Source organism: Rhinatrema bivittatum, chromosome 3 (assembly GCF_901001135.1).
Source record: "Rhinatrema bivittatum chromosome 3, aRhiBiv1.1, whole genome shotgun sequence".
Classification (NCBI taxonomy): domain Eukaryota; kingdom Metazoa; phylum Chordata; class Amphibia; order Gymnophiona; family Rhinatrematidae; genus Rhinatrema; species Rhinatrema bivittatum.
This window is the reverse complement of record NC_042617.1, coordinates 362790503-362805541: the sequence shown is the minus strand read 5'-3', so window position 1 is coordinate 362805541 and position 15039 is coordinate 362790503. Positions and strand designations below refer to the sequence as shown.

Sequence of the window (15039 nt, the reverse complement as noted above, 5' to 3'; positions counted from 1 at the left end):
ACCAAATCGCATAGGATAAAGTTCCCTCCAACTCCGGAGTCGATTAGAGCCTGGGTGGAGAAGGTACCATTGGAATGGGTAATAGTCACGGGAGATGTGCATTGGGGAGCAGGGTTAGTGTAGCCCAGGGTCATCTCCCCACTGACGCCTAGGCTTTGGAGTTTCCTGGCCTCTTGGGACATTGTGCACAGTGGAGACACAGCCCTAAGGTCCGCCGCCGTTGTTTTTCTTCCAAAGTGAGACAGCTCCGTTCAAGCTGCATGGGCTCTTCTCCTCTGGGCTGGCCAGGCTCGGCCGGTAAGGACGGAGTCAAGGGCCAGGAGAAGGATGGGACCAGGGGCTGTTGTTGAAGGCGGCAATCAATATGACAGAAGAAGTCGATAAGAGCCTCCAAGTCTATATATATATATATATATCCAATATATATCTCCTCCCTCTTTGCCATCTCCTCTCGTCGCTAAATTTGAAATTCTACGTATACGCAGACGATGTCCAAGTTTTGATTCCTATAACAGGCTCCTTGGACTCAGCAATCAAGTCATGGGAATCTCACCTTCAAACTATTAACCATCACCTTACCAGCCTCAACCTGGTGTTAAATACTGCTAAGACCGAACTCCTGCTTATCACCCCTGAAAATAGTCTACACTTACAACAATTGCACACTACCTCCCACATCACTCATGCTAGAGATCTCGGAGTTATAATTGACAATCATCTGAGCTTAAAGAAGTTTATAAATTATACTATAAAGGAATGCTTCTACAAGTTACAGGTGCTCAAAAAACTCAAGCCTCTCCTATATCACCATGACTTCAGGACTGTACTCCAAGCAATCCTGTTCTCTAAGGTCGATTACTGTAACTCAATCCTGCAAGGTCTACCAGCTGTTACATTAAAACCTCTGCAACTGCTCCAAAACGCAGCTGCGATGATTTTGACCAACACTAAGCGCAGAGATCACATCACGCCTATACTAAAAGACCTACATTGGCTTCCAGTTAATTTTAGAATTATTCACAAATCTCTCACCATCATCCATAAAAACATCCACCACCAGACTCCCCTAGACCTACTACACCCTCTCAAATTACACTCTTCAACTAGACCTTTGAGAGATGCCTATAAGGGATCCCTTCATGTTCCCTCAATCAAAATGGTACAAAGATTAACAATCAGGGACCGGGCTTTTTCAACAGCAGACCCCACCATTTGGAATACACTACCCCCAGACCTCCGACAGGAAACCTGCCTCATAAATTTTAAAAAGAAACTGAAGACTTGGCTTTTCGGTAGAGCCTTTCCTGTCTCCTAGACTATATTCTACTAAGATATTATCCAATCAGCTGTGCTTCAATAACAAGCAGAATGTCATACAATCATGTTATAATGCTAGAGTTATTCTCCTGAGGTTGGCTCCAAGCCCCTTCTCTCTGTTATATCTCTCTACTTTGATTATCTTTCTCTTCATTTCCAATTCCAAGTTACTCACCCTTGTTATAATGTAACTTTTTACCTTCTGCTCCCAATCTGTCTCCTCTTTTGAGGTTTGACTAGTTATTGTTAATGTACTATCGTTCTATGTAAACCGAGTTGATTTGATCTGTACCAAGAAAATCGGTATATAAAAACACTAAATAAATAAATAAATAAATAAAATAAGTCCTCCGGTAACTCCCGAGCAGCCAGTTCATCCTTGATCTTCGAGGACAGTCCTTACAGGAAAATACTGCTGAGGCTATCTTCTCACCACCCCAGCTCAGAAGCTAGGGTACGGAACTCCACTGCGTATTCCGCCAGGGGGCGTGAGCCTTGATGGAGGTGGAGGAGGTCGGAGGCAGGACTGTTGCCCTGGCTCGTCAAATACCTGATTAAAAGTCCATACGAAGCATGGGAAATCTTGAAGCAGAGCGTCTCCACGCTCCCACAAGGGGGAGGTCCAGGTCAGGGCTTTGCCATCCAGGAATAACAGAATGAATGTAGTCTTAACCTGGTTGCTAACAAATTGGGCCAGCTTCAGAGAAGCAGTAGTTTAGGAACCCACGGCAATGCCTTGGGTCCCAAGCATAACGAGGAGGTGCAGGAAGATGGAGGGCTGCAGCAGAAATGACTGGTGTCGCTGGAGCAGGTGGAGGAGCACTGGATACCAGGATGGCGTCCAGGTGGTTCACCAGTCGTTCCACCATAGTAGCTAGCATATCTAGGCACTGTTGTTGCTGCTGTAGCCTCTGAGCCAATCAGGGATAGCCTGGAGGCCGCTCAGGTCCGCCAGATCCATGGCCACAGCAACCTGCTGGGAATGTGGACCCTTGAGCCGAGACAAGATTGGCTCTACCACCAGGAGTGAACCCCTGTTGGTCCTCATAGTTGGGAGGTGCTACGGGCAGAGAAGACCCTACTGGAGCTTCACCTATACAAGCCCTCGTTCCCGCAGGCCCTTGGGTACTGGGGCGGGCAGGACTTAGGCGGGGGTCTATCAAGGTGTGGAACCAGAGGGAGAGGCTGAAGCGATGTCGGGCAGGCAGACGTTGAGGCAGGCGGCAGACAGGTGTAACCAGGAACAGGCCAGAGGTCAGGACAGGCAGCGAACAAGCGGAAATGGAGAAACAGGCTGGAGGTCAGAGCAGGCGGAGGTCAAGCAGAATCCGGTTACCAAGCAAAGCTCAGACAGGCGTAGGTCAAGCAGAGTCAGGCAGGCAGGATCAGAACCAGAAGATCAATTTGAAGGGACGAGGCACAGGAAGGCTGGAATCAGGAATCAGGAACAGGAAGGAAAGCTGGAACTGGATCAGGAATCAGGAAGGAATCAGGAACACAGAACTCACACTCAAGACTGAGCTGGACCATTGCTGAGGCAAAGTGTTAGTGGCAGGGCAGGGTATATATACCCACCCTGTCTGATGACATTTTCGTGGGCCGCAGGGAACTTTCCCGCTGCGGGCCCTTTAAATTTACAGCAGCGGCATGCGCGCACGCCTAGGGGGCTAGACGCGGAGCTCTGCGTGGCGGTGTGCAGGAACGCTGCAAGAGCAGGCCGCTGTAGCGGCGGTCGGCATTGGCCATGAGGAGTGGCAACGGAGGGGAGCTGGAGTGGATCGCCTGCCTGCGGATGTAAGGGGACCCGGCCATGGCCTTACACGGCTGGGGATCCTAACAAGTTGCTCATCTAAAGACCATTTCAATTGAAAACATTTGTAACATGGTTGCTTGTATATACCTTCATGTCCCACTCCTGCTTGGACAATCTTTGAAGAGGTGACAATAAATTTCGACAAGTAGTTTTGCGCAGCCTGTTCACCCGATAGTCCTCTCTCCTTGGGGATGGGAGGGAGTTAGGGGGAGCGATGCACAGGTTGATCTTTTTTTTTTTTAAGCGCTCCACCTCACAACCCTCAGCTTGGGACTCCCCGTCTGTCATGGCTAATTTAGCCCTGCTTGTTGACTGAGAAAGTGCGTTTACTTACTGTAAACTGGTTCACTGTAGACAGGAGGAATTAGCTAGGATTAATACCTGCCTACCTTAAGGGAGAGTCAACTACTTTGCTGAAGTTAAGCTCTGCGAGTGGTTGAGGAGCTCAGGAGGCAGCTCACACAGTACTAAATCTTTACTGAGCTAGAGAGAGTTAGATCCATCTGTGCTGTCAGATGACCACCTACATGTTATGGCTAATTTATCCTGCTGTCTACGGAGAACCCCATTTATGGAAAACAAATACATTTCTTCTCTAATTAAATCAATGAAGTACAAATTGAGTAACTATAAGAGCTGATTTTAAATTTTCTTCTACTCAATCTATAGTATATTTTCTTGTATTTGTATCTACATCTCTTCTTAAATCTGTATACACAGTGCCTTCTATTCTGAATGAAGCAGTTCCGGCAGCCACCAAGCACATTGATACCAATCTGCAAGCAACCCAGGAATTGGCACATCAGTATACAGCAATCCTTGAAAAGCTAGAGGAAAGCCAAGACGAAAGCATGGAGGATACAAAGCCTCTGCTGAAAAAAGCAGTTTTCAATTTGAGACAACATGAGGTCTTCTTACACATTATTCTGGTAAAAAAGAAAGCCATTCCTTGTGAATAATTTTATTGCTGTTTTTGTCCTATGGAGCACAGAATCTAAAAGCTTTTACATAAGTAATAAAGGCTAGTAATCACAAATCCAGGGCTTGGACATCCCAATAGATTTCAGTTGCCTACTATGTATGATTTCCCGTGTAATCTATATAAAGGTGGCACAAGAAAACCACAGCTGCCGTGCCCTGAACTGTATTTCTGAAGTCCATATGCAAGTAGTATCAATTAGAGATGTGAATCGGAACAGGAATCGATTCGGATTCCGGTTCCGATTCACATGTGGGCTTTTTGCATTGGGCCCGATCGCAGTTTTGTTTATCGGCTGCGCCCGAGCCGATAAACAAAAAACTCACCCCGACCCTTTAAAACTAACCCCTTAGCTTCCCCCACCCTCCCGACCCCCCAAAAAAACTTTTTACAGGTACCTGGTGGTCCAGTGGGGGTCCCGGGAGCGATCTCCCGCTCCGGGCCATCCTCCCGCTCCCGGGCCGTCGGCTGCCACTAATCAAAATGGCGCCGATGGCCCTTTGCCCTTACCATGTGACAGGGTATCCGTGCCATTGGCCGGACCCTGTCACATGGTAGGAGCACTGGATGGCCGGCGCCATCTTGTGCTCCTACCATGTGACAGGGGCTGACCAATGGCACCGGTAGCCCCTGTGACATAGTAAGGGCAAAGGCTATCGGCGCCATTTTGAATAATGGCAGCCGACGGTCTGAGTGCAGGAGGTCGCTCCCGGACCCCCGCTGGACTTTTGGCAAGTCTTGTGGGGGTCAGGAGGGTCCCCCAAGACTTTCCAAAAGCCCCTGGTGGTCCAGCGGGGGTCCGGGAGCGATCTCCTGCACTCAGGCCATCGGCTGCCAGTAATCAAAATGGCGCCAATAGCCTTTGCCCTTACTATGTCACAGGGGCTGCCTGTGACAGGGTCTGGCCATGTGACAGGGTCTGGCCAATGGCATGGATACCCTGTCACATGGTAAGGGCAAAGGGCCATCGGCGCCATTTTGATTAGTGGCAGCCGACGGCCCGGGAGCGGGAGGACGGCCCAGTGCGGAAGATCGCTCCCGGGACCCCCAATGGACCACCGGGTATTGTAAAAAGTTTTTGGGGGCGTCGGGAGGGTGGAGGAAGTTAAGGGGTTAGTTTTAAAGGGTCGGGGTGGGTTTAAGGGTTATTTTTGTGTGCCGTTTTCACTCCCTCGCCCAAAACGATAAGGGAACCCCCACAATCATTATCGTGGGGTTTTCCTATCGTTTTGGGGGATCCACCGATTTCTGACGATTTTGAAAATATCGACGATATTTTCAATCGGCTGAAGCCCGATTCACATCCCTAGTATCAATTACAAATTCACCTTTGAATGTGCTAGAGCTAAAATTCAGTAAGCCTATTCCTTGCAATTCCCCTGAATTCCTAGGAACCAGCAAGTTTGTCGCAAACTATGTAGCTTAGAGGGTCATTTATCAAAATGCTATAAGGTGTTTTCGCATGCGATACGCCTTTAATGTATGGTGCAATGCAAATCTGAAAAAGAGGAGGAGTTAGGGTGGGATTTACTGTTTTGCAAAGCCCTATTTCATGGCTTTAATGCCAATTTTTGCTACACCTTTTTCAGTAGTGTTAAACCATGTGATAGCTAAACTCCTGGAGCACCAGCCTACAAAAGAGAGAGCAAGAGTGAGAGAGAGAGAGCCTAGCCATAGTGCCCTGACCCTAGATAGGTATTTATATTTCTATGGGAGGCTCACCTAGTAACTCGAGGTAAGGTTTAGGTATTAGTGTAGGGGTTAGGGGCCACTTTGACATTCAAAGTGAGACGTATGAACAGAACAGTGCTCTCTTGTGAAGATTTGATGACCCTTGGAGTGAGGAAACTCAGTGAAAGATGATATTTGTGCAATGTTCTCTCAATCTAGCTTGATGGACTCTCTCCCTCTCTCCACAATTCTGGCACTTATCTCAAAGTGCAAAAATGTTATTGCAATTTGCAGTAACTTTACATAGGTAATTGCCTATTAACATGCCCCTTTTTCTATCGCATGCGACATTTAGTGCATTTTGATAAATCCAGGCCTTAGAAAGGGATCTAATTCATGCTGGGTGTGGTGTCATTTATGATCTCTCCAAAAATATAAACCAGTTGGATCCAGTCTCTTTGAGTAGTTGGTGACACTGTTGTGGGCATAGTTGCATGGTGCCGGGATTTCAGGTGAATGTCAGAGCAGCTGCTTAAAGAATTCTAAAAATAGCAAGTTAAGAGTAAAATTGTATAATATAGGATGCATAATGCTACTTCCATGTGAACATTTAAAATATGGCATGGTGCATAGTATCTTTTTTTTTTCCAAGGTCTGTAATAGAGGGACTGCATTGTTCAAGGGACTTTGTACAGGATTGGGGAACCATTTACCTCTTGGTCTCTGGGCTGTATCTGAATCAAGTTGATGATAACCAAAACACATTGCTATTTCCAAGGCCATTGCTGGACAAAATAGCATCCTTGTTAAGGGTTGCTTTCGGTGCGCCCCCTTCCCTTTTGGACTTGCAGACTGACACAAAAGGGCAGTGTGGTGCTTTCCATTTCCTCCCCTCTCCCTCCAGTTTGATGCCCAGGATGATCACCACCCTTCTTGCCCTTCCTTTTTGCCAGCCTTGACTATTTCCAAGCCATTTGTATGAAATGAGTTAATGATGTTTAGCTGTGTAGGGACAGCCTCTGTTTCCCACCTCTTCCATAACATTCTTAACCAAAGAAGTTACAAGTTTTCAGATACTATGTCTTCCACAAACTAGTATTAGCTGTCAGGATATTTTGGAATCTTAGGGCATATTATCCTAAAGTATCCTGTGTTCGCAGTCAGATATGATCACCTGTGCACAACAAGTGGAAATGATGGAAAAAGAGCTAGAAATACAGATGGAACAATTAAAAAACACCGTTCGATCCAAGATAGCTGTACCTACTGCACAGGTCTATGTAAGTATGAAAACTACTTTAAAACATCAGTGTTAACCTTCAAATTATTTTCATGCAAGAACTACACCTTTCTCTTAAACTCCCATAGCATGCTGTCCTGAATGAGACAAAATATTTGTGAAAGAGAATTTTGTTTTAACAAAATATGACTAGTTAATGTAATTGAATAAATATGGAACCAAAATATTTAATTCTGCTTCTTTTGTTTTTCTAGAATCATAGCAATCTGAGCCAGTCCTTTCCCTTATTCTTTCATTTACAGCTGCCAAGGATAGAGGAAAGCTGCCTGATCATCAATTAGTATATTTCTTTTTCTCAGAATATTCACTCTACTTTTACTGCAGTTCATGCAGGTGCATACATCTGAAATATTTTGCTCTTTATACAGCATTTCTTTCCCACAAAATAAATAACTTTGCCTAGATATTCCCTGTATATTTCCTTTGAATTGAAGGACATTAAATTTCTTCAATTTACTGAAGGTAAACAAGGTTAAATATGAATATAGTAATAATAAGAAGTTCTTGGGCAGAGTAATTTTCAAAAGCTATTTACCCAAGTCAAAGCCAGTCTGAAAATTTCCTACTCTTTTTTTCCCAGTATAAGTATGCATGGGGATCATCAATGCGCTTACTTTTACCTAGGGCAAATTTGGCGGATTGGAGGTGGGATTAAGTTGGGGGAGACAACAGTGCGCACAGTTCAAAAGTATGAGCATTGTTTTTCATGGGGAAAAAAAAACCCCCTGCAGAAAATGCTGAGGCAGATCTCTGTGGAAACTTTTTCCTAGACAGTTTTCAGAAGGAAAGTAAGCTTGTAAAAATTATCCATGGACTTTGCACCTATATGGATGGTCATGAAAATTGCCCCATTAATTTTGTTGTGGATTTAAAGTGTAAGTTGAGAGGGCAGTTTAAAAGCATTTACCAGGGTACACTGACCTACAGGTCTATCCAGTAAAGTGCGGCCGCATTTACCCCGCTCCTAACCCGCGTTAGCCCTTCCTGCGATCCCGAATCCCCTTTAACCTACTCCTACCGCGTCCTAAAATCCCCGGGCAACCCCTTCCGCACGCGGCATGTATATTGCATGCAAACTAGCGAATTAGCTATTCCCTAGCATCCCGTAACCCGCGCCCCGACTATTGCTATCTTTCCCTGCCGTTTTGTCGCGCGTTTAACCTGCTAACTTACCGCCTACCCTTACCCCTGCGGTAGAGGCAGGGGTAAGGGTAGGCGGCAAGCTTTCCCCCAGCCCCCGCTCACCTGCCCCGGCCGCGATCATGGGTGCTGGTCTCTGGGGCAGCCCCAGTCCTCTCCCCTCCTCCCGAAGCAAAAAAAAAAGCGAAAAAAACGTAAAAGCAAAAAGTAAGTTGTTTCGCCGCTTCACACTGTCAGTGTCTCTTCTTCCCTCCTCCCCTGCCTCCCCCATCTTCCCCGGGAGGCAGGGGAGCCACGATCTGTTCCTGCTGATGGCCGGAGGGCTGCAAAAAAAAGTAAGTCGCGCAGCGGGAGGCAGGAGAGGTCCGATGGCGGCTGCAAAAAGTAAGTTGCTTCGCCGCTTCACACTGTCAGTGTCTCTTCTTCCCTCCTCCCGAAGCAGGGCGCGAAAAGCAGCCTTGCTCCGGGAGGAGGGAAGAAGAGACACTGACAGTGTGAAGCGGCGAAGCAACTTACTTTTTGCAGGCGTCCATATTCGCTAGCAGCTGGAGGCAGGAGAGGTCGTCCGATGTCCGGAGGGGGGTGCAAAAAGTAAGTCGCTTCGCCGCTTCGTACTGCCAGTCCCTTCTCCCCTCCTTCCGGAGCAAGGCTGCTTTTCGTGCCCTGCTTCGGGAGGAGGGGAGGGGGGACTGGCAGTCCCGACTTCCTGGTATCTGTCATTTCAAATGACATTTGAAATGACAGATACCAGCGTGGCGTGAAGCATTAGGCCCGCGCACCCAGGATACTGTATAGGCGCTCTATCCAGTAAAATGGGTTGCGCGGGCCTAACGCTTCACAGACCCTTCTTAGACGCGGTTTACATTTGCATAAAATTATTGTTCAGGATCGAGCGGTAGGTGAGCTGCACTGTGCGTGCGGCAACCGCAGGTGCGCCGGGCACTAACGCAGCTCTTCCTACCGCTCGGTACTGGATAGACCTGCTAGTTTGTGTGTCTAGCTAAAGGTATGCGTGAGTTTTCACAGCATGCAAACTTTGTCAGGTTAGGAAAGGGCATTTCCAGAGGTATGTTTAGGTGAGGGCATCAAAACAACCCTCATACATTTTATTTTCAAACATTCATGCACTATTTTACTCCTAATCAGAGGCCTGCGCAAATAGGAGATGCAAATGTATGTATGGTAATTTTTGTGATCAGCAATGCATATGTCTATACAATCTTCTTTCTTTTCTCTTTATATCTTTTACGTACTATTGATTTTATTTTCCAGTTGATTAAAATGGTACTCTGCCCTGCCACAGAAGCAGTTATATAGTGTACAGTTCAGATTGTATCAAGGGACAGAAATGTCTGTGCTTATCTGTTGCATCATTTGTATGAGGATACCTAGTTCTGAGATTGTTCCATTACCCCGCAGAACTGGAAACCAGTCACTGAATGGATTTTTATATGGGGATTTCTCACAGGACAAACAGGATGGTAGTCCTCACATATGGGTGACATCACAGGATGGAGCCCAATCACGGAAAACTTCTGTCAGAGTTTCCAGAACTTTGACTGGCCCCTACTGGGCATGCCCAGCATGGCACTAACCCTACAGCCAGCAGGGGTCCCCCTTCCGTCTTCTTTTTTCCGGGCAGCAGTAGCCTCGTGGTTAAGGAGCTCTGCAGAGATTCCTGACAGGAATTTTCCTCACGGAATTACTAAAAGTTAATTTGCCCCACAGGGGTCCCTCTAACTTTTTCAAGCCGCGGTATCCGGTAAGTTTTTACCCGTGTTTCCGTCGATTACCGTCGAGTTTGGCCCTCGTAGCCTACTGGCCTTCGACCGTACCACGGCTCAATTTTTTTCCATGGCCATGGCATTGGGGTTCCGTCGGTGCCCGGACTATAATCGCACCATGTCCATCACAGATCCCCATAAAGTCTTTGTAATGTGCTTGGACGAGAGCACAATGTCTTGACCTGCACCAAATGTGCCCTTATGACACCTAAAGGTCGCAAGGCCAGAATGGAGAAAATGGAACTTCACTTCCGTGCTCAAACCCTACCTCCGTCCATTGCATCTGGACGGGGTTTCTTCGACGGCGGCGTCGTCAGAACCGGTACCGTCAACTTCGCGCCAGCACTGACCACTGGCTGGTGACCATCCGGCATCGACGACATCTCGGCCTTCGAAACCCTCTACTCCCCCTCAGGACCAAGGGGATCGTAGAGATAAACATCACCACCGGCATAGAAAGTCTTGGACCATCGAGGGAGCGAAATCATCGACTTCGCCATCATCTGAGCCGCCGTCGAAGAAACCCCGTCCAGAAAAGGCACCGACTTTTTCAGCGACCGGGTCACCGAGGCAACCCTCACCCGAAAGGGCATCGGGAGCCGCCACTCCATCTTTAACGGTGATCCCTCCGGCTATGCCTCTGCCTCCTTCTTCTGTTCCGGAGCCAGGGCTACTTGCTCCAGGTCTCCGAGAAGAACTGAACCGAATGGTTCAGGAGGCCATCGACAAGGCGATGCAACGACTTCAGGTTCCTCCGGCAGCGACACCAGTACCGATTGCGGAACCGATCACTGACCCGATTCCAGCAGCGGTGGCACCGCTGCTCTCCAGGACAGCGCTCATTGCCGCATTGGACAGCGCTCATTGCTGCTTTTCCACCGATGGACCCTGGGTCACCGATGGCGCCGGTGCCCTACCCGCTCACTCTGTCATTGGGAGGAGAAACACCATTTTGCATTCCTCCTTCGGGAGTTCTGCCTCAGCCATCGACGCCGATAAGTCTATTGCTACCGATCCAACCATCGGTGCCAATACACCCGTCAGCGCCAACAAGCCATCCATCGATGCCCTCGATGCCTGCGCCGGTGCCTTCATCGGTGCCTCCAATTATTCCTTCGATTCCTTCGGAGCCTAGACCAGGACCTTCAGGTATCCCACCATCCCGTCCCCCTCTACATCCTAGAGGGGCAGGGGCTGATCCCTATGATACCTGGACTGATGATTCCTCACCAGACACCGATGATTTGCCTTCACCACCTTCACCCACTGAAAGTAGAAAGCGTTCTCCTCCAGAGGACCTTTCCTTTATAAATTTTGTGAAGGAAATGTCTGAATTGGTTCCCTTCCAATTACACACTGAGCAGGATGATAGGCATCAGATGATGGAGTTGCTCCAATTCCTGGATGCACCCAAAGTAATAACCTCCATCCCTATCCACCAGGTTCTTCTGGATCTCCTAAAGAAGAACTGGGAACATCCTGGCTCCATTGCTCCAGTCCACAGAAAAGCTGACACTACCTATTTGGTAGAGATGTGAATCGTGTCCTCGATCGTCTTAACGATCGATTTCGGCTGGGAGGGGGAGGGAATCGTATTGTTGCCGTTTGGGTGTTTAAAGTATCGTGAAAATCGTTAAAATCGTGAGCCGGCACACTAAAACACCCTAAAACCCACTCCCGACACTTTAAATTAAATCCCCCACCCTCCCGAACCCCCCCAAAATGCCTTAAATTACCTGGGGGTCCAGCGGGAGTCCGAAACAGCCTCCTGAAATCGAATCGTGTTGTCTTCAGCCGGCGCCATTTTGCGCCGCCATTTGCAAAATGGCGGCGCAAAATGGTCCTTAGGTGGGACCAGCACATTTCCTGTGTCTGGCCCTTTAAATATTGAAGAGAGACGCGCGCCGGCGCCTAAGGGAAGCAGCAGGAGCTTGTGCAGGACCGCGGACAGCGGCCTGCATGGACGTTGGCATCAGAGGCAACAGGGCTGGGCCTGGAGGCAGGCCCTGATGCCGGCAGCAGCTCCAGCCGCTGCAGGAAGCCCCGGGGGCGGCTCCAGCTGCCAATCGAGCCTGGGGATGCAGCCTCCTGCCGCGAAGATCAAGACAGCGGCAGCTCCCAGCCGCGAAGAAGGTAGAAAGTCCGTGGCTCCGGCCGCGGTGAAGAGCGGACAATACGGGCGGCCTCCGGGCCGCAAAGAAGCAGGAAAGTCCGCGGCTCCAGCCACACAGAAAGGCCCGACATCAGCGGTGTCCGTGCCGCATTGGGTGAAGACAGCAACATAGTGAGTGCCTGCTCGCGGGGGGGGGGGAACCCGCGGGCAGGGTCCATGACAGCTACAAGGGTATCTGCAGGCAAGAAGGTGGGCCTGGCTTAAGTCTTCTGATCTTTGCCCTGAGGTACAAGACAGGTTTTCCGACCTGCCCTGTGTAGGAGATAATCTGTTTGGTGAACAGATTCAACGGACGGTGGCGGAACTTAAGGACCATCATTCTTCTAAACAGCCCTTCAGAAAGGACTCTAAAAAGTTATTCTTCCGCCAGAAGAAGTCCTACCCGCCACCAACCAGATCCCATGCCACGAGACCTTTTCAAAAAGCACAGTCTCGTCAAACACATAAACAAAAACCGCAAGCAGCTCCTCAGCCAGGGCCTGCTTCAGGTTTTTGACTTCCACCTAGAGAGCAGCAGCCAGCTTCCATTGCCTCATATACCAGTGGGAGGTCGATTGTGCCGCTTCCACAACATATGGCACTCAATCACCTCAGACCAATGGGTACTGGCAATAATTGCTCAGGGTTACCATCTGAACTTTCTCTCTGTGCCACCGGACTCCCCACCTCTACCGATGTGGAGAACATCCGATCACTCCATCCATCTGTATCAAGATGTCTCCCTCCTTCTCTAGTTCAAGGCAATAGAACCCGTACCCTACTCTCAGCATGGCCTAGGATTCTATTCCCGGTACTTTCTAATCCCCAAAAAATCGGGAGGCGTTCGTCCTATTCTGCACCTACGGGCCTTCAACAAGTACCTCCAGCGAGAGAAGTTCAAGATGGTAACCTTAGGCTCGCTTCTTCCTCTTCTACAAAGAGGAGACTGGCTCTGCTCTCTGGACCTCCAGGATGCATACACTCATATTGCGATAACTCCAACCCATCGCAAATACCTGTGGTTTCTAGTAGGCCCCAAGCACTATCAATACCAAGTGCTTCCATTCGGCCTAGCATCTATGCCATGAGTCTTCACAAAATGCCTCGTAGTAGTTGCAGCCTTCCTCAGGACCCAAGGTGTTCACGTCTACCTCTATCTAGACAACTGGTTAATCAGGGCTCCCACTCAGCAAACTGCTCTGTTGTCCCTCAATCTAACCTTACACACTCTAATTTCATTTGGATTTCTCGTCAACTACGACAAATCCTACTTAGTCCCATCTCAAACCTTGTCGTTCATTGGGGCAGACTTGGACACCTTGCAGGCAAAGGCTTTCCTGCCTCGACAGTGAGCCCTCACTCTCGTGTCTCTTGCACACCAGCTGCAGTCTCAGCACTCCGCGACTGCACACCACTTTCTCATCCTCCTGGGACACATGGCATCCTCAGTTCAGGTCACACCAATGGCCCATTTGGCCATGAGAGTCATGCAGTGGAGTCTCAATGGACTCAAAGCATTCGGCCCCTGTCGACCATTGTCCACGTAACCTACTCACTCCGTCAGTCTCTAACCTGGTGGAAAAATCAGGTCAATCTCCTCCACGGCTTGCCCTTTCAGGCTCCAGACCCTCAATTAATTCTCACCACCTCGGATGGGGAGCCCATGTGGCCAATCTGCAGACACAAGGCTCTTGGTCTCCAGAAGAAGCCAAACACCAAATACATTTCCTGGAGCTTTGAGCAATCAGATATGCTCTCAGGGCATTTCAGAATTGTGTCTCAAATCAAGTTATCCTGATCCAGACGGACAACCAGGTGGCCATGTGGTACATCAATAAACAGGGAGGCATGGGCTCCTTCCTTCTGTGTCAAGAAGCTGCACAGATATGGGCGGAATCTCCCTCCCATTCGATGTATCTCAGGGCCACCTACTTGCTGGGAGTGGACAATGTGTTGGCAGATAAGCTGAGTCGCATCTTTCAACCGCACGAGTGGTCTCTCAACAATGGGGATATCCTCAGATAGACCTCTTTGCGTCTCCTCAAAATCGCAAAGTAGAGAACTTCTGCTCTCTCATTCGCAGCAAACACTCTCAGCCCAAAGATGCATTCTCCCTCTCGTAGGCAACTGGTCTACTCTACGCATTCCCTCCACTTCCTCTTCTCTCGAAGACTCTTGTGAAGTTATGTCAGGACAAGGAACCATGATCCTGGTAGCACCTCACTGGCCACGTAAAGTGTAGTTTCCAATACTGCAGGATCTCTCCATTCGCAGGCACATTCCCTTGGGAAAGAACCCGCTTCTGATTACTCAAAATGACGGGTGCCTCCGCCATCCCAATCTTCATGCCTTGTCCCTGACGGCATGGATGTTGAAAGGTTAATCCTTCAGCCACTTAACCTTTCTGAACCAGTTTCCCGTGTCTTGATTGCTTCACGGAAGCCTTCCACGAGAAAAGCTTACTCTTACAAATGGAACAGGTTCATGTCATGGTGCTCTTCTCAGTCCCTTGATCCTTTTACCTATCCAATCACGAAGTTTTTGGACTATCTCTGGCATTTATCAGAGTCAGGTCTAAAAACTTCTTCCATCAGAATGCATGTCATTGCGGTAGCCGCCTTCCATAAAGGTATCGGGAATGTTCCTATATCAGTACAACCCCTTGTAACACGTTTTATGAAAGGCTTGTTTCACCTCAAGCCTCCACTGCGACCTCCGGCCCCTTCTTGGGACCTTAACCTGGTTTTGGGTCAGCTCATGAAACCACCATTCGAGCCTCTTCACTCCTGTGAACTTCGATATCTCACATGGAAAGTGATTTTCCTTTTGGCAATCACTTCAGCTCACAGAGTTAGTGAATCACAGGTCCTAGTTACCTATCCG

The 15039-nt window shown here is 48.6% G+C and overlaps 1 protein-coding gene across 1 annotated transcript in view; it reads left to right on the top strand.

Moving 5' to 3' along the window:
* The window catches only part of CFAP206 (cilia and flagella associated protein 206), a 236876-nt gene that overhangs the window by 88401 nt on the left and 133436 nt on the right, over positions 1 to 15039 (top strand). The window contains exons 7-8 of the mRNA XM_029595447.1: positions 3847 to 4059; positions 6941 to 7060. Of these exons, the coding sequence (XP_029451307.1) occupies positions 3847 to 4059; positions 6941 to 7060 (333 nt within the window). The remainder of the gene's footprint in view (positions 1 to 3846; positions 4060 to 6940; positions 7061 to 15039) is intronic.